At 43.7% G+C, this 20,004-nt stretch overlaps 1 protein-coding gene across 4 annotated transcripts in view; it reads right to left on the bottom strand.

Annotated features, from left to right (window-relative positions):
- GALNT10 (polypeptide N-acetylgalactosaminyltransferase 10) overlaps positions 1 to 20,004 on the bottom strand; it is a 233,664-nt gene that overhangs the window by 120,280 nt on the left and 93,380 nt on the right. For all 4 annotated transcript variants that reach the window (XR_009213869.1, XM_032158448.2, XM_032158450.2 and 1 more), the window contains exons 2-3: positions 6,218 to 6,320; positions 3,101 to 3,239 (exon numbers count right to left, since the gene is read on the bottom strand). Coding sequence is in view for 3 of the 4 variants with exons in the window: in XM_032158448.2 (XP_032014339.1) it covers positions 3,101 to 3,239; positions 6,218 to 6,320 (242 nt within the window). In the remaining variant the exon portion in view is untranslated. The remainder of the gene's footprint in view (positions 1 to 3,100; positions 3,240 to 6,217; positions 6,321 to 20,004) is intronic.

Here is a 20,004-nt window from a genome sequence, read left to right as displayed (position 1 = left end):
TTTTAAAAAAATTCAACGTTTTTCTCATCCAACTTTACAGACTCCCCTGAATTCTACTGAGGGACACATCTGTGGATCCCAGGACTCTTGGATGAAGAAGAGGTTTCTTTTTCTGGACTGTCAGGAAAGAGCACTACAATGGGACACAAAGGGGCTAGGTCCTCATCCTGGCTCCACTTCCTAAGTCCTGAGCCAGAGAACATGTGCTGTCTTGCCCGGAGGCCTCTGGCCAGGCCACTCTCTCTACCCACAATGCTCTTGCTCATCCCCATCCCCTGGCTAGCCCTAGTTGTTCCTTTCAGAGGCTGTAGATAGCACCCCTTCGGAAGGCCTTCCTAGCTCTCAAACTGCAGACACACGGTCAGGGGTATCCTCTGTGGTCCCAAAGCACCCTGTGCCCAACCCTATTATTGATCTTCTCAACTATGGTGTAATGCCCAGCTCATGTCATCCATCCCCACCCCTTGCACAAGAGTGGGAGTTCCTTTGAGGCAACACTAATTATTCATTTATCCTTGTGATCCTAGCGTCAAGCACAGGGCTTGGCACATAGAAGACCTACATATTTACTATGAATAGGTGAAAGAATGGAAGAAAGCTGTGACCACACCCAGCCTGTCTCTCTCTCACTGCAGAAATATTCTTCATTGCACACCAGTGATTCTCAACCCTCATTATATACAAGAATTGCTTTTGGAGATCTTAGAAAATACTGAGATCCAGGTCTCAGAGATTCAGATTTCAGTGGTCTGGGGTGGGGTCCTGGCCTTTGTATTTTAAAAAACCATCCAGGTGCAGCCAGGGTTGAGAACCCACAGTAACACAAGAACAGCAGCTGCGGTGAGAGAACAATGAATGAACTCCCCAGGTGAACTTCTTTCCTAGATTCAGAAAGATGAAATTAGTGCAGAATTTGGAACTCTGCAAGGAACTAAACACATACATTGAGTTTCTGACCCTCAGAGTCAGGTTACAGTTCCAAATCCAGTCACATCTGTGATAGCTGAACTACAAACAGTCTAGACTTACATGAAAAAATCTAGGGCTTAGCCAGGCACGGTGGCTCACACCTGTAATCCCGACACTTTGGAAGGCTGAGGCAGGAAGATCACTTTAGTCCAGGAGTTCAAAACCAGCCTAGGCAACATAGCAAGATCCTGCCTCTACCAAAAATACAAAAAATTCGCCAGCAGTGGTGGCACACACTTGTGGTCCCAGCTACACAGGAGGCTGAGGTGGGAGGATTGCTTGAGCTCAGGAGGCAGAGGTTGCAGTGAGCTGAGATCGTGCCACTGCACTCCAGCCTGGGTGATAGAGCGGGACCCTGTCTCAAAAAAAAAAAAAAAAAAAATCTGGGATTTGACAGTGAAAACCATGAAACAAATGGCAAACCCCTTGGGAAAGCACACTGAGGCCCCTGCTCTGTTCCCTCGCTGTAAGGCATCTTTGGGAAAAGGGCCCAATCCTAGGTGACAGCACATCTTTTACATCTACAAAGTAGAGATGATCATGGTAATGCCAACCTCAAAGTACTGCTGTAGGAACTAAAGGAGTTTATGGGGATGAAGGCATTTTGTAAGCTGCCAAACATGTTACCAAGATGAAGTCTTTAGCACTGCATTCTACTGATTGAGATCTTATAGGTGGAAAGACTTTTATGGTTCAGTGATTAAAACCACAGATTCTAGAGCCAGACTCCCTGGGTTCAAATTCTGGCTCCATCTCTTTTCAGCTATGTCATCCTATGCAAATTACTTAATCTTTTTGTGCCTCAATTCCTCATCTATGAAATGGTTATAATACCCTCACAGGGATTTTAGAAGATTTGACTGAGTTAATATACTTAAAATACCTGAAACAGTGGTTCTCAACTGCAAGCATGCATCAGAATCTCCTGGAGGCCTTGTTAAAACACTGATTGCTGGACCCTTCCCCATAGCTTTAATTCGGTACATCTGAGCTGGGGTCCAAGAATCTGCAGGTCTACCAAATTCCTAGGTGATGCTGATATTGCTGGTCTGGAAACCACACTTTGAGAACCACTGGCTTAGAAAAATGCCTGGCATACAGTAAGCAACTAATAAATGTTAGCTTTTATTATCTTTTCCTGGGCTCTATTTTCTTAGTCCCTGAGCAAAACTTATATTCCAGTGCTACTCAGCACTGCCTTCATGTGGAAGCAATTCTGAAATCTACTTGCAGTGATTCTCAAAGTATGGTGCCAAGATAAGCAGCACCGGCATCCCCAGGGAACCTGTTTGAAATGCAAGTTCTTGGGCCCCCACCCAGACCTACTGAATCAACAGCTTTGATTCCTCAATATCCTGTGTCCTAACAACCCTCCAAGTGATTCTAATGCACCTCAAGTTTAAGAACAGCTCTACCAGAAAATCACCATCATCACCACAATGACCCTTATTGAAAATGTACAGGGAGGCAGGATGGCTTAAGGTCCAGAGTACAGTTTTTGATTGAACTGGAGTCTAAGGCCTGGCTTATCCTGTTAATCACCTTACGGCCTTAAGTGAGTTATGACCCTCCTTTAAGCCCCAGTTTTCTCACTGTAAAATTGGCATCATTACAGGACCTACCTCACAGCAACCTGAGATGATACAAATAAAGTGTTTGGCACATACTACCGGTTCAAAGAATGTTAGCTGCCATTGTTATCTTTATAATCATTCTGATATGTCTGCTCTCAATGTGATTAGAGATGGTTTATAACAAAGATACAAATATATAGAAAGATTTTTTTAAAAAGAAATAAAAACATCACACAGAAAGTGAAGAGAATGAAAGTCAAAAACTTCATGACAACTTGTCGTCTACATTGGGGTCTGAACTTCCCTTCAGCCCAGAGCAAAAGGGGAAATGCAGAGGCTACATAGTTCCACCTCCTGAAAAGAGGAAGGAGGCTGGCTCTTCTGGAGAGACAGTATCATCCCCTACCCCTCAACACCATGAACCTTTGCACAAATGCCTGTGTAAGAGGAGGGAGTCTCCGTCAGCAGGGCTCCATGTACCTGCTTCTTTAATTAATTCTCAACAACAGCCGGGGAAACATCCTTAGATCTCAGAATTTGAGAGATGTTACACTTACTTTGGGTGCCGGATATCTGGGAGAGAGCGATTCAAGGAGATTTTATCACTGACGTAGATGTTAAATCCATTTTCTCGGTACGCCTGATCCACTCTCTCAGCATCGGTCATGGGGTAAGGTCTTCCTTGTTCTCCATTTCCTAGAAGCAAAGAGCAAATTCGATGTTGCTAATGATATATGGGGGTACTGTATATGGAGTGGAGAAAAAAGGATGAAAAATATGATTAAACCTCCAAGATAAAACTTGATTAGCTCAGATTTTGCAGGGGGAAGTACAAAGAGTAGGAGAGGAGCAAGCATTTGTTCAGCCACTTTGCACATCTTGTTCTCATGTATTCACAGCGGCTCTGCAGGATGGAGATGAGACCTCTCATTCCATAGAAAGATAATCTGAGACTCAGAAAGCTTACAAAATCAGGAGTATGGATTCCAAAGCCCTTGCTCCCCTCACTCCATCAGGAGCTCCAAAGACCCCTGCCCTCGGAGACCAGTCACTAGACAGCTAGGTCCGCCATCTGTGAGCTGATCAACCTTGGGCCAAGTCCCACCAGCTCTCAGAGCTAAAGCTTCCTCCTCTGATACCCACAGCACACTTTGGAGAGTCAAATGAGAGTTGCCTATTTGAAAGCTTTTTGTAAACTATAAATACTTCATAAACACGAGGAAAGATGATTACTGTAGGTAAGGAAAACTTTATAAGTAAATCAAAATTGCCATAAATGATAAAAGATGCTTTGATTTTATTTTTGTTTTTAGGCCGGCAAACAAATTAAGATCTGCCTACTCTAAACCAGGAGTGCCTGAAAAGTGTTGCTTTGAGTCACGGATTTTGGTGGGTTAAAGTGCTAGCTTTCCTCTCTCTGCACAACCCATCTGGAGAAGGAGTCTGATACTCCAGGAAATTTTTCTCTAGGTTCCCAGGGTGCACATGGTAAGTGGCAACGTCCACATCAACCCCTGCAATAGTAGCTTCAGAATCTGTCATTGGTGAGGATCTTGAAGAAATGGCAATAAAACCAGCGGGTTAAAAATCATCTTGCCTTCTGGAGCTTGTGGACTGAGCAACACCTATTTACTCTGCAAAGTAAACATTGACAAAGTCAGATTTCCAGGAAGGTACAAGCTGAGACATGGAGCCCAAGGCTCTGACTACTCCAATCCAGTCAGAGAAGAAACAGGACTCTGTCATCTACAGCTTGTAATGCTTCATAAGATATCATGGATTAGACCCCAGGACAGAAAACATGAGGGACCCAAACGCAGTAAGCAGGAGACCAGAAGTGTTTGCTCAGGGAGGGAAGCTTCAGGAGGGCAGTACCGGAGACCAATGCTGAGTTCAGGCCCTGGAGCCAGATGGAGTGGAGTTCCAAGGCCAGCCCTACCGTCCCCAGCTATGTCATCTTGGGCATGCCTTCAGCCTTTCCGAGTCTGAAGATTTTGCCCTTTGTATTAATTAGAATGAGAAGGTTCAATGTGAATGATGTGATGATTAAGGAGGTAATGCAGGCAAGATGGCTGGCACATAGTTAGCATTCGACAGATGCAGGTTATTATTATTCTTAATGTCTCCACTGCTCGTTACTCTTGTCTTGCTGGTTAGCCTAGTGTTAATAATTCTGGTATGTCTGGCAAATCAGCTCTTCCCAAACATTTTCCTTCTTAATTTAAGCAGCACCGGCTGGGCATGATGGCTCACACCTATAATCCCAGCACTTTGGAAGGCTGAGGTGGGCAGATCACTTGAGGCCAGGAGTTTGAGACCAGCCTGGCCAACATAGTGAAACCCCAACTCTACTAAAAATACAAAAATTAGCCTGGCGAGGTGGCATAGGTCTGTAATCCCAGCTACTCGGGAGGCTAAGGCAGGAGAATCACTTGAACCTGGGAGGTAGAGGTTGCAGTAAGCAAAGATTGCACCACTGAATTCCAGCTTGGGTGACAGAGTGAGACTCCATCTCAAAAAAAAAAAAAAGCAGCACCCATTCCCCCTTCTCATTTTCTGGCATCTCTAGATTTCTCTCATCATCAGTTAAGTTATTGCACCAGCTCTATTCAGAGCCTTGTGGTAAGCTGGTTTTGTCATAATGTAATTTTTAAAAATCAATAGTGGTCGGAGCCTTTAACAGAGATAAAAATGAATAAAATATTAATACCAATCCCTTAGATTTCTATAGTGCTTTCTAGTATTGCAAAGCTACTACATACTCATTGCTTTATTAGTAACATCCTGAGGTTGTCAAAGCAGGAAGCATGAGTCCCACGGACAGATGGAAAAACTGAGGCTCTGGGAGTATGGACTTTATCTACTGATTAGATGGCTATAAGTGGCATCAGAGCTGCTCTCCTGACTCCTTAGTCCAGGCTCCCTAGAGTTGATTCTCCATATAATTTCTGTACCACCTTACCCCAACTCTTCCCAACTCACCAGTGTAAATGGAACTGCTCCCAAGACTAATTAGCCAAAGAAAACTTTAGCTGAAGCACTCTAAGTTGACTCAGTCTCATGGCTGCAGTGTTAGGTAGGAATCAACTCTGCCCTCCCTCCAGACCTGGGTTCAAATTCCAAGTTTGCCTCTTTCTTTCTGTGCAACAGTGGGCAGATTACCACCCCTCTTAGAGCCACAGGCCCCTTCTTATTAAATGGGCCATAAAGGTTGATCTGAGGTTTCACAGAGGAAATTTCCAAGTACAGAGCATGGATCTTCCTCACCATAGGTGTTCAATAAATGTTGGCTCTTATTATTACTGCTCCTTGTTTTAGTTGTAATCTCATAAGGGAGAGACATTTCTATCCTATAAAAATAAAATACAAAATATCCTTTATGAGGGAGACATTTTCTATCACCCAATAAAGGTGGCAGGCAAATTCTTTCAGGCAGCAGATCTGGTGATGGGAGTGGAGAAAGGGGTCAGCTAACTGGTGAAGAGGGGCATCTGGGAATCAGGGGAAGGGATGGTGGCTGACAGGGAGGGAGCCAACAGGAGGTCCAGACACCTCTGCTAAACACACACATGAACACACACACACACACACACGCACACACACACACACATACACAAGCATATGTGCATATGCCCTTCACAGAGCCCACCCAAGGCCAATTCTGCCCTCCGTACCTACGTGCTGAGCGTCCCTCTGGATGGCCTCCTTGTCATGCCAGTCCTTCAGCTTCTGCCCATCTCCCAAGAAAAACGTTTTCTCTTGTCGACTGTGTGAGCCCTTAAAAAAGGACAAAAACTATGAAAAATAGAAAAGGGCAAATAAGTTCAGTAACACAGGCCCAGGAGTTACACTGCCTAAGGGAGCTTTGTATTGACCAGATGCCTGTCATCCTGTGTTCCTTTATCCACGCCCTCAGCATACCTTTGTTGGTGCCTTGCCATGTGCCAGCTAGGTGTGCAAAGGTCAGCAAGATGACAGGAATGCAGCATCTACCTTTCAGGAACTCACAAATCAGTGGTGAAGAAAAAAGATGAACACATTCTTTTCACCCAAGGGAGAAAGTGTGCAGTGTGGTGCTACCCCACAGAAATATAACATGAGCCACATAGGTAATCTGAAATTTTCTAGTATCCACATTTTAAAAAGTAGGTGAAGTTGTTTTAATAATGTACTCTACCTAAAATATTACCACTTCAACATGCAATCAATGTAATACACTGATTAAGGTATTTTACATTCTTTTTTTTAGGGGGGTCGGGGGTGGGAGACAAGGTCTCACTCTGTTGGCCAGGCTAGAGTGCAGTGGCACCATGATGGCTCACTGCAGCCTCGAACTCCTGGGCTCAAATGATTCTCCATCCTCAACCTCTGAGTAGCTGGGACTACAGGTACATGCTACCATACCAGCAAATTATTTTTTGTAGCGATGGGGTCACCCTGTTACCCAGGTTGGTCTTGAACTCCTGGGCTCAAGCTGTCCTCCCACCTCAGCCTCCCAAAGTGCTGGGATTACAGGCATGAGCCACCATGTCCGACCTACATTCTTTTTTTCGTACTGCCTTTGAAATCCAGTGTGTATTTTACACTTATGTTCATCCCGACTCAGACCCATTTCAAGTGCTCAACAGTTGCATGTGGCTTGGATAGGGCAGGGGCTCAGAGAATGCACTACATGAGTTCAGTTCCACTGAGAGAAATGGAGAATGTTTCATGGACCTGAGTCCATTTGGGCTGGGCCTCAGACAGGCCGACAAGAGAGGCAGGCAAGACAAACATCCTGGGCACTGACTTGTGATGTTTGGGTAAAGAACGGCAAAGCTGTGTGTGGCCCAAGGAGAAGGAGTGCCGCAAGCAAGAGCAGACGGCAGGTCTTGGACATCTGTATGGTCTTGAGGGCCCAGACCCAAAGAGAGTAAACATGTGGCAAATGGGCATGGACTGTATGAACAAGCAATTGAATGGCTGAAAGCCTTTGAAATCCAAAAAAAAAATATATATATATATATATATATATAGCAGCCCCAAGAGAGCAGCCCCCAGGGGCTGGGCTTTGACAGCATTTATCATTTACCTGGGGAGGTGAGCCCACCCTCATGCGCCCATTAGGAAGCAGTTTCCCTAATTAAGGGAGGCTGCATTCCAGTGACTGGGGTCAGCAGAAGGAACCTGATACTTTCTCAAGCCAACAGTCAAGTCAAAGGCCTCCAGGCCCAGAGCCTTCCCCAGGTAATGCTGCACGACACAGCTACTTACGTATCTTCCATGTTCATGTAAATACTTTCTGAATCACCTTGCCCATTACAAATCTTGCAGACTTGTTCTTGCCACTGTGGCAGGCAGAATCCAATAGTGCTATTTCCTATATAATTAACTTCAAAGGCCCTGATGTGTGGTGTGCTGGACATTAGTGCTAACAAGAAGCCCCCTGAATAAAATCGTCCCTGTGCTTGTTTATTAAGCCTCTGGTTGATCCCTTTGTTAGCAGGTTTTCCACAATGGCTCAACATCTTTATAATAGCTCTAGTAATAATAACAATCCTTTGTATTCTCTCTCCTATAGACCTCTCTGAATTGCAAGAAGATAATTCTGAAAGTTGGTGTGCTAGATGTCTTGGTTAGAGAGGGGAAAAAAAAAACTACAAAAACTAAGGCCGTGTGCTTTCAACAGTTCTCAGAATTCTTAGAAATCACAGAAGCTGAGCTGGAAGGTCCTTATGGAACCACCTAATCAGTTCAGGATACAGTTCTACAGGAGGAGCCCCTGGCACTGCCTTGGGAAGAGGAAGGCTGAGAGTAGGGGCTTGCTCTGCCCGCTCTTCAATCAGAGCAACAACACATCTGTTTTATGTACTGGGGTTGCATGTGGGATTTCATTTGAAGACAGTTCTTCTGCTAAAAATAAATAGATATCAAATTTCCTACACAAGCAAACAAACGTATTTGGAAGCTGAGCTAGGACCACTTCCCTATACCACAGACAGAGAAACCAAGCATTGGGGTAGGCCAGGAACCTGCCCAAGGTAATATTCTGCTTCTGTGATGTCAAGGTTGATCAGTTAGGGGCTAGTTAGCTCTCCTTTCTCCAGCCCTCCCTCCCAATCTCTTTTTCTTCTTCTGCTGCCCACAGATTGGAAACTTTGGTTGATTACTTCAGCCCACTGGTGGGACTAGAGGCTCTGCAAACTGAGGATCCTTTAATGGAAGGCACAAAACTAAAGCCATGGTGCTCAAAGTGTTGTATCTGAAGGGGACAGGATGGGCGCCACCTGGGAACTTGCCAGAAATGCAAGTTCCCAGGGTCTTACCCTGGACCTCCAGAAGCAGAAGCTCTGGGGATGGGGCCCAGCAATCCATGTTTTAGCAAGCCCTCGAAGAGATTCTGATACACGCTGAGGTTTGAGAACCACTGGTCTACAATGAAGCAGACGATAATCCTACCTGATCTGTGTTGGTCACATCAAGTTGAGCAGATAATTATCATAGAAGGCTGCAAAACTCTGAGGCCTGTGGGCCAAATGTGGTCACTGGCAAACAACCTGGTGGCTTTCAAGGTGCTTTTTGTTTTGGTTTGGTTTTCTTAATTCTAGTGTGCAAATGGGGAGATTTCATATTGTTTTATCAAGATTTTTGGCTTCTCTTGAAAACCTAAAAGACATGCCAGTACTGGGCTGACCTCCCTCAGCTCATCAGCTGGGCTGTGTGGATGGGGCATATCTCCCCAGTTTGCCACAGTCCCTACCATTCCTTATTGCATTTCACCTGCTTCCCATCTCTCATTTTTGTTACCTGCCTGGCCCTGGTGAGCTTGAAACATGCTGGGATACTCAGGAATGTATCCTGGTTGGGGAAGATTAGAAACTATGAGGACTAGGAGAAAAGAAGCCCTGAAGGACATGGGAGAAGTTATTTTGTTCTATGAAGTCCTAAGGCTACACTGAGGGCCAATGGTAGATGTTACAGAATGATTGAAGGGCCTCAGACAGAGAAGAAATTCCAAAAGTTGGGTTGCTGCTAGGATGAAATAAGACCATTAGGAAGAATATATTAGAAGTGGCCAGGAATAGAAGGATTGAGTGTTTATCAGGATGTGAAGGAGAAGAATCAAGTGCAGGGTTGGGACTAGTGCTTCTCAAATTTTAATGTGCAGGAGAATTATGTGGGGATCTTGTTAATGCTGATTCTGGTACAGTAGATCTAGGGTGGGGCCTGAGATTCAGCATTTCTAACAAGAACCCAGGTGATGCTGATGCTGCTGGGCCAAAAAAGACACTTTGAGTAGCAAGGGTTTGGCAACCTTTAAAGGGCACTTCAAGAGTCTAAGATTCCATGAAGGGTACTATTTCCTCTACAAGCTTGTGAAAGTCTTCCAGTGCTACTGGGAATGGGGTACAGGAATAAATCTCACTGTTTTGACCTCACAGAAGTAAACTCCTAGAATCTTGTTCTCAAAATGAAACACTGGATTGCTGAACTGATGGCATTGAGAATTAAGGCTCCAAAATCCTGGGAGTTTCATACCTAACTCCACTGCCTTTGCCTTATGATGCACACTGCTCCCTCTATCCCTCCCTCCCAGGGTCTGCAGAGATGAACTATGCTGTTTTAGGTCTCATTGATCCTTATATCTTCCCTAAACCAGGAGGACTTTGGAGCCTGCTGACACAGGGAGTTCTACATGTCTGAGCATGCAGGTGCTAGAGTCCTCAGCCATCTGAGCTAAGTAGCTGCTCAGAGACAGTTAGTCCACCTCTGCTCATCTTACAGATAAAGGAACTGAAGTCCAAACAAGCCAAGCTACCCAACCAAGGCCTCACAGCAGGCAAGAAGATAAAAACCATGTCCTTTGACTCCCAGGTTAGTTTTTAGTGGGAAAGAACCCTTGAGTGTGACCTTGCATGAGCTACAGGAGTCACAGGTACCTCAATTTTCCCACCTGGAAAATGGAGACAGCACTATCTGCCCAAAAGGTACTTTCAGATGAACTGAGACAATCACAAACAGTATAGCCTAAGCACTCTCCTAATTTACACATGGATTGAGGACACTGCCTCCTTTAAGATTTTAAGAATCTACTGTAAATTGACATCTCACCAAGTCATGTAGATATAGAACTCAAATTTTATTGTATAGGTTAAAAACTATCCCAGTTATAGGTCTGGGCCTTCAGTAGGGTGGAAAACTAGTTTCAGTCTTAAAATTATAGAGTTGGTCAGGCGTGGTGGCTCACACCTGTAATCCCAATATTTTGGGAGGCCGAGGTGGGCGGATCACTTGAGGTCAGTTTGAGACCAGCCTGGCCAACATGGTGAAACCGTGTCTCTACTAAAAATACAAAAAAAAAAAAAAAAAAAAAAATTAGCTGAGTGTCGTGGCACACACCTGTAATCCCAGCTACTTGGGAGGCTGAGGCAGTAGAATCACTTGAACCCAGGAAGCAGAGGTTGTGGTGAGCCGCAATTGTGCCACTGCACTCCAGCCTGGGCAACAGAGTGAGACTCCGTCTCAAAAAAAAAAAAAAAATTACAGAGTACATGGATCCCGAAGGGCCCTAAGAATCCTATCCAAAAACCTTAACAGAAGTTGTGGTCAATTTCAGGTGGTTTAGGAGCCTCTGAAGACAATCCATGGAATTTCTAGAGATAGTGCAGATTAAGAAACCCCAGATCATCTGAACTATCACCAAATGTTTACTGACACCTACTCTGTACAAAGCAGTGTGTCAGGCACCAGGGATTCAGGTTTGACAGCACAGATACTGTGTAGGCCTAATGAGGTTTACAGAAAGATCAGTCTCTTTCAAAAGGTGGTTCTTGGAGAACCTGGGCCCTTATTATAGATGCAAATTCCTGGACTCACACCCTGAACCTACTAAGTAAAAGTATCTACAGATAGGAGCCCAGGAAGATATCTTTTTTAGAAAACACATTCTCTATGTGATTCTAATTCACAATAAAGTTGGAAGACCTTTGTTCTAAATCTAGTTGCCTCATTTTACAGATATGAAATCTGAGGCTAACAGAGTAGAATGGACTTGCCCTAAATCCTACAGCTTTTCAGCCCCAAGGACCAAACCAGAACTCGCAGTTCTCTCCCTGGAATAGACTGTAAGCTTCTTGAAGGCAGGGGCATTACACCACTGCACTTTCATAGGCCAATACCTGACTCATCTTAGGCCCTTGAAAAATACTAGCTGAATGAAAGAATGAATGAATGCTCATCAATGGGAAAGGTAGTCTAGTTTAATGACTCGGAACATTCTGGTTCCAGAGTTAGGAAAACCTAGGTTTTACTTCCTGGGCAGGTGGACCCCAGTTTCCCTGACTGATAAATAGAGAAAACTAACAGAATAAGAGTATCTGTTGGGCGGATTAACTGAGCTAATCTGGGACAAAGTGTCCCCGTGTCTGGGACAAAGTTAGGTCCTCTCCTAGTAAAGGTGAGCTACTACGAATACATTATTTTTAGGGAAAGTTTATGAAAACACGGTATGTTCCAGTGTTTGTGATAACCATGTTTGGAGGAATAGGAGAGCGAATGGGAAACTAATAAGAAAAACTGTGGGTCCTGCAGAGGCAACCTATCTAACACCTGATTCAATTCAACTGGCTCTTGCTGATAACAGGATTTAGAGTTTCCTCATTAACAGGATGTCATATGCCCACGTTGAAACACAATGTTCTTCAAGGAAAGAAAAAAGTCTTAGTTAACAGTGGCATTCTACAATAGAAACAAATGCCACAAGACCATCAACAACAGAAAAGGCAGGTACATTGCTTCTCAAAAGACAGCAATTCTTATGCAATAGCAATCACTTAATATTATGTAAAAGAGCACGTCTGGATTTTTCAATCCAGAGGTAGTATTAAGTTTCTTTAATTCTGTAGGCTCAAAGATTTGTCTACAAAAGCTGTGATTATTTTCCTTCAACAACCATCTTTTGCTACTTTGCTTTCTTTTGGTTTCCAGATGTCCTTCCGCTACAGGAAGCAAAGGGGTTAGGAAGGCACATGGCAAGAGAAGTGAGGGAGAGTGTGTGGAGGAGACTGGCAGAATCAATGTGGAAATCATATTAAATAATAAATTGGCAATGGATTTTGACTGGCTGCTCTAAATAACTGCTTCTGGTATCTGCATGCTTTTACTTAACATTCCACTAAAAGAATCGATTAGTGTTCAAACACACACACACACACACACACACACAAATGGAATTTTAATCTTTGTTTAATCACTATTTAGCAGGTCTGGCAGCCTTTGGAGGTAGGAAAGAATGGTGGTGAAGCAAGCCAACTACATTCTGCACAAGAAGGAAGATTTGTTAAAGTGCATACTCTAATCCCAAGACTGCAGACTTGGCAAAGAGCATCTCTGGCTGAGCTGGCTAGTGTCTTCAAAACAATGAAAGGGCTGTATGCGCTCAAACAGCAATGTCAGAAGGAAAGCTGATCAGGTCATCTGCTTCATCCACAGTCTGAGGCTGTGTTAGAGACCAGGCTCTGCTGCAAATTTTAGGATGGCTTCCCTCCACCTTCCTCTCAAAGAACACTACAAAGGCAATGAAATGATTTTGCTTTGAGGTTTAAATAACTATATAATTTTAAACATTTGTTTCTCTACCAAGTAGATTAATAAACTTCTCTCTCTCTCTCACACACACACACACAAAACACACACACACACACACACACACTCTCTCTCTCTCTCTCTCACACACACACACACACACACACACAGCAAAGCAATCTCTTCAAGATTATCTTCAAGGTTACCTTCAAAGAGGACCAGGTAGGGCTTAATTTAGCTCAAAGCATATAAAGTTTAAACAAGGGAGTTTGGACAATTAGATAAATGTACTTTCTTCATGAGTTTTGAGGACATAAGCTGGATTGTTTTTATTAATTCATTCATCCAAAAAATGATTATTGAGGGCCTACTGTGGCCAAAGACCTCTGGGAGAGACAAAGATGAACAAGGTAGTCCACGGCCTCCACAAACAGCTATGAGACAAGTATATAAGGAAGGAAAACACACATACACACACACAAGCCTATAACATAGTGCCTTGAAAGCTGTACAGATAAATTCGATAGATATTTACAAAAGCCAAAAATTAAATTCTATGTGGGATGATAGGGGAAGAATTCCTACAGAAGCAGAGTCTTTGACAGGAACCTGAGAGAAGGGGTGGGATTTTAACTGGTAGCAGTTGAGGGGTGGGGGTTGGGGGTGGAATCCAGCTAGAGGGAAAGTACATGGAAAGAATGGGAGTTAGAAAGTGAAGGGCATATTTACTTAATGGCAAGGAGCCTGATTTGGCTGGAGTGAGCAGGATGCAAAAGCGAGTCACGAGCAATAAGACCAGGAAGGAAGTCTGGACCAGAATTGGAGGGCCTTACTTTTGAGCTGCTTGGCAGGTGGGAGCCACAGTACGCCTTTGAGCAAGCAACAGGCTGACGTAGAACTCCAAGAATAAAATACGTTACTACCTATCCACTTTAAATTAATCTCAGAATCCTCCTCCTCCCATGAGAAATGCAAGGAGAAAGATGATTTTGTTTTCATTCAGAGAAAATGTCCCCTTTTCATAGGCTGAGGCTCATTCATTCTGGTACCCCACAGTCAGACTTAAGTGAGGCTGACCTAACCCTAGCACCTATCCAGTAGGCTGCTGTTTTGAGAAAACTTAACTTTCACTATAACCAGGACCAAGCTGTATGAAAAAACAATCAAACCTGAATGGCACTATTTCTGAATGGAAGGAGGCAACCACCAGATTACGTCAGGCAAGTCCTGCTGTTCCAATCAGCAATGGGGCTGTGTCTGTTGTCCCCGCTCCAGTAACTCCACTGTCTCAACACTAGGATGTTGAAATCTGAAATCTGGCCCCTCCCTAAGAGGGGAAGGTTACTCACAGATAGGAGCCATTGTTTCAAAGGGCTGATCCTGTGTTTCCAAGGGCAGAACCATATCAACCCTCCAATTCCTTTGTTTGGTGTAGGTAGCTCTAGAAAAGGTCATTTGCTACGTAAGGCGTGAAAGCTCATTAAAAGACTTTTTAAACAGCAGGGAGAAAAAAAAGCCAAGATACTTTGGAATGTCTGTTATCTAAAGGGCAAACAGAATCTTCAGTAGCTTTTCCCTTACATTCTAAAAGAACAATTTCAACACTTTCTTCAGGATAAGTGCCCAAATGTTTTATCACTGGGAAAAAAAAAACCAAATCGACTCTGATCAATAATTTGATAATGTTCATCTGAGTCTCTTACCTATCAATCCATCTGTCCATCTGTCTGTCTGTCCATCTGTCCATCAACTTAAGTGTATGATGAACACAAGCACAAATCAGGCATTGTGCTAGGTGCTGAGGATATACTGGTGAGGAAGACAGACAGAGGTCCTGCTCTCATAGAGCTTATAGAAGCATGTGTTGTGGGGGAGAAATGTAGACTTTCATCCAAAACTACAGGTAAATTAAAAAAGCTACAGTGGCAAGCCATAAAAGAGGGGTACATGGTACAAAGAGTCTCTTTCTTTCAGATCAGACTGGGGGGGGGGGGATCTGATCCAGCCTGCAAGGCTTTCTTGAGAAAATTGAGAAAATTGGATTAGAGGTTAACTCAGTAGAAAGAGGAGTACAGAACATTCCAGACAGAGGGAAAAGTAAAGACATACAAAGACTCTGTGGCTGAGCAAACATGAATCATAGGAGGGCCTGGAAGAGCAGTGTGTGTGGTGCACAGAGAAGCAGGGAAAGTCTGGTAGGAATGAGAGGTGGGCAGGGGTGAGGATTCTGTCTTTCCTCCAGGAGCATTTAGAAATACAAGTGTTTTATATAAGGAGGTGTTTCGATCAGGTTGCATTTGGAAAGCTCTCTTGTAGCCAAATAGAAAAGGGATTAGGAGGCCAAGAGGAGGGGTGGAGGCTGGGAAGGAGGCTATCACAGTGGTGCAGGTAGAGATGATGTTAGCTTGTGCTGGGAAGGCAGAAGTGGGGGTGGGCACACACAGATTTTTTTTAAAAATAGGGTTACTAGGGTCCTGTGGGTTTGAGTCAAGAAATATAGCCTGAGAACTTGTACAGTCAGGTGAGAAGTTCATCTGTAAGATCTGGATATCCATAGTCCCACAGATGCAGGTGAAACCCACCTGGGACCTGAGCCCAGCTCTCCCCTCACCTAGCTTGGTGTGTGTGTCATCACATGTCACTTTTAAGTTTCAATACTGTCCACAGAAAGCAAGTCAGGAAATCAGACCTAATGAGAAAGGATTTTATGTCTATTTCACCTTCAAGAATTCAGAGACACATAGTCAAGAAAGAAGAGAGAAATCCTAGAGGGGTGGTGGCGAGCCTCCCGTGCTCATGTAGAGTGTGCCTGTGCCCTCACAGTGTCCCTGGAGGCCCCTATTCTCTCCGGCCCCTGGAAGTGTGAGTGTTCTGTGCTGGGGAAGCCTACTCTAGGAAGATAAGTATTTTCATTACCTAAGAAGGCACTGTGATTACTTCAACCAAAGAAACAGTCATCACTGATGTTCAAGCTGGAGTTAAAACTGCCTACACTGGACTTTTGAGAGGTGGTGTGTCTTCATATTCCATGGGTGATTGTCAAGGGTGATTCTGATTTTGTGTTATTTTCACCTTAAGTGGTGAGTTTATTATAGCCTAACTCTTTCATGAGATTAGACTTGACTATATTATTATCATCATTATATCCACTTTGTAGATGACAAAACTGAGGCTTGGAGAGAAAATCGATATGAAAGCGTTTTGCAAACTGCCAACCACCACATGAGTGTAATCACCACAGCTAATAGAACCTACCACATCTACCTGCCCATTCCTTCCCAAACTCAGTATCTAGAAAGGCTGCAGGAACATAGTTCTCAAATAAGGAAAACGTGCTGAGATGAATCATACTTCTGTACCAAGAGGGCAATTCACAAGAGGTTTTGAAAATCTCAGTGTAGCTGATGTGTGATCAATCACAGGAAAGCCCCTAGAAAGTGCTCTTCTTAGAGGCTTGATGGGCTGGGCAGGAGCGAGGGCTGCGATATTGCTCTGCACAGCAGCTGTGGATGGGTAAAAAGAAAAAAAGGAACTGGAAAGCTCATCAGAAGGCAAGTTCCTACTTTTCAGAGAGACTAACAAATGACTGCAAACACATCCTATTAGTCTCCTAGCTGGGTAAGTAGGGTTAAGCCACCCAGTAATAAAGTAGTTGCTCTAATAATAGTAATAATTATAATCATAATCCCCTACATTCTGAAGACAGCAGACCAAAGTGAAGAAGACCATTTGCTTTGGTCTCAGAAACGCCTAGGCTTGTGCCACAGTTCTGTTTATTAGCTCTGTGATCTTGGGCAAGTTACGCTATTTTCACAAGCCTTGGTTCCCCAACTGTAAAATGGGGGAAATTAATAGTACCTAGCATAAAGGTTATTATGAGGATTAAATGAGATGCAGGAAGTATAGCTCTTAGCAGTGTTTGGTATCTAGGAAGCATTAGCAGTGCTAGCTACCATTATTAGTTACTATTTGGTAGTATTTTATAATTTACAAAGCATTTTTATATTTATGTCCCATTCCTTCCTCTCAATTGCACCAGGGCAAAAGCAGACATCACCAACCTATTGTAATATTCTTCCTTGTGGATCCCAGACTTTGAGAATCTTTCTCAACACTGTGCTCCAAGCAGCACTTACCCATCAGCTGGTGTTGGTCAGGGGACAGGACCCATCTGCCACAGCTGTCTTAAGCTAGAAGAGTGAATTTCCAAGTACACTTGGTAGACAGTGACCCACTGGTTGATTTCTACAGTCTTGGCTCTTTGGGCTGGCTGGCTGCTCACTGCTTGCAAAGGTCCCCCAAGAGAGGGAGAGGGGTAGGGGCACGGGGAAGCAACATGTGACTGATGGTAGTCCTCTTCTCTTTGGACTCCTTCCTAGCCCAGGAGGAAAGTCTCTGCCTGGACAATGATGTTGGTCTCCTCCATCTCCCATCTTGGAAAATGAGAACTCCTGAACTCTTCTTCTTTGTTTCTCTTAGGGTGGAGGCCACGAAAGGCTCTGAATCTCCTGGGCAGCACCCAGCCCCTTACCTATCCCACCTCACTCTCACTGTCACTCTGGTATTCTTGTTTTTATTTATTTTTTTTTAAGAGATGGGATCTTGCTCTGTTGCCCAGGCTGGCTTGCAGTAGCATGATGATAGCTCACTGCAGCTCCAGCCTTGACCTCCTGGGCTCAAGCAATCCTCCTGCCTCAGCCTCCCAAGAAAATAAGACTACAAGTACATGCACCGCCACACCTGGATTTTTTTTTTGTTGTTTTTTACAGGCGAGGTATTATTATGTTGCCCAGGTTGGTCTCAACCTCCCGGCCTTAGGTGATTGTCCCAGCTGGGACTCCCAAAGTGCTGAGATGACAGGCGTGAGCCATCATGCCCAGCCTCTCTTGTTCTTATATAATGATTTCTTAGATATATGGTGTCCCAGGTAGGATGTGTGAGGTGCAACCACAAGAGAGCACAAAGAACAGTCTTCCCAGACCACAGCAAACTGCTGTGAATGCAGATACTCCCACAGGAATCATCTAAACCCTCAGAAAAGCTTCCCTAATCCCTCTGGCTAGATCACTGCCCCTGATGGGACCTTACAGCATCCTCACTGCTCCTTTGTGACTTCACATTCATTTGGATGATCATTTGACTATTGTCTATCCCTCCCCAAATTGTGAGCTCTATGAGAAGACATCAATTTCTGTTGAATGAATGAATAATGAATGAGTGGAGACATCTTTTATCTTTTCCAGATGAAGGAAAGGTCACCCACGGATTAGACATGTCTAATATAGTCACAAAGATTTAATACCATAAAAGGGTTCTCAGGATTGACTTTATCCTATGACTAAATGGCTTCAGGTCAACTTAATGGGCTACAAAACTCAAAAGAGAGCTGGCTCACCTGATCCTAAAATAATTCTTAAAAAGATGCAACAGGCTTTGAACTCTTCCACCTTCTTCCTTCTTTCATTTTCAAATGGTTTCCTTTCTGGATTCCTACCTAAGGCTTGTGGCAGAAATTGCTGTATATCCCCTAGGAGCTGTTCTCCTTTTCTTCCACAGTAATAAGAATTTTAGTTGGGAATATGATTGCTCAGAATAAAGATGATATTTTCCTGACATCCTTGTAGCTAGATGTGGCTTGATTGGGTTCTGTCAATGAGAGGTGAGTGGAGGAGCTGCATGGTAGCTTGCTATGGTTTGAGCATGTTCCCCAAAGTTTGTGTGTTGGAAACTGAATCCCCAGTGCAACAGTATTGGGAGGTGGAACCTTTAAGACGTGATTAGCTCATGAGGGCTCTGCCCTGACGAATGGATTAATGCTGTTATGGAGGGAGTGGGTTAATTACTGTGAGAGCAGCGTCCTTATAAAGGATGAATTTGGTCCCATCCATCTCTCTCACCCATGTGATGCTTTCTACCACCTTATGTTGCAGCAAGAAAGCCCTCACCTGATGCTGCCCTTGTTCTCGGACTTCCCAGCCTCAGGAACTGTGACCAAATACATTTCTTTTCTTTATAAATTATCCAGTTTCTGGCATCTGTTATTACAGCACAAAACAGGTTAAGAGCCAGCCTGATAGAACTTACCAGAAAAAACTACTAATGTGCACTTTTGCCTTTCTTGTTTATCCCTTCCTCTATCTTGCTGCCTAGAATGCAATGGCCACCATGATGGACGATGAGGTGCAGCTCCATGCCCTAGGGATGGCTGAAGCCATCAGCAGGGAGTACAGGTTCTTCAGGACTTCAGGGGGCAGAACTATGATAGTAGTCCTGGACTTCAAACCTCCAGACTTTGAAGTGAGAGAAAAATATACTATCTTGTTTGAACCATTCAAATATAATCGTAACTGATATAAGATTCTTCTCTTGAGGCTTGAAAGACTGAGGAACAGCTTAGGGTGTGGAGAGGTCCTTGAAGGAGGACCCAAAAGACACAGGCTTCAGATTCCTGGTTGTGCATTTATGAAGAGTAGGACCTTAGGCAGGTACCCTTGTCTTTCCAGGTCTCCATTATTTGACGGTAGAATGGGGATCAAAATAATATCTGCCCATGACATGATTATTTATAAAAGAAATGCTAAGGAATCCACAAAAAAGCTAGTAGAACTAACGAGTTTAGTAGCGTCAAAAGATATAAGGTCAACATACAAAAATCAATTTTATTTCTAAATACTATCAATGAAACATTGAAAACTGATGTTAAAATACCGATTTCCATGGTGTTAAAAATATCAAATAGTCGAGATACATTTAACAAAATGTATAAGACCTATACACTGAAAACTACAAAACACTGCTAATCAAAGATCTAAATAAATGGAGAGATACATCATGTGTATTGGTCAGAAGACTCAATATTGTTAAAATGTGAGTCCTCTCAAAATTGATCTATCGACTC

This window comes from Hylobates moloch, unplaced genomic scaffold (assembly GCF_009828535.3).
Source record: "Hylobates moloch isolate HMO894 unplaced genomic scaffold, HMol_V3 SCAFFOLD_6, whole genome shotgun sequence".
Classification (NCBI taxonomy): domain Eukaryota; kingdom Metazoa; phylum Chordata; class Mammalia; order Primates; family Hylobatidae; genus Hylobates; species Hylobates moloch.
Note: the sequence above shows the minus strand (reverse complement) of the source record. Positions and strands in the feature narration are given on the sequence as shown.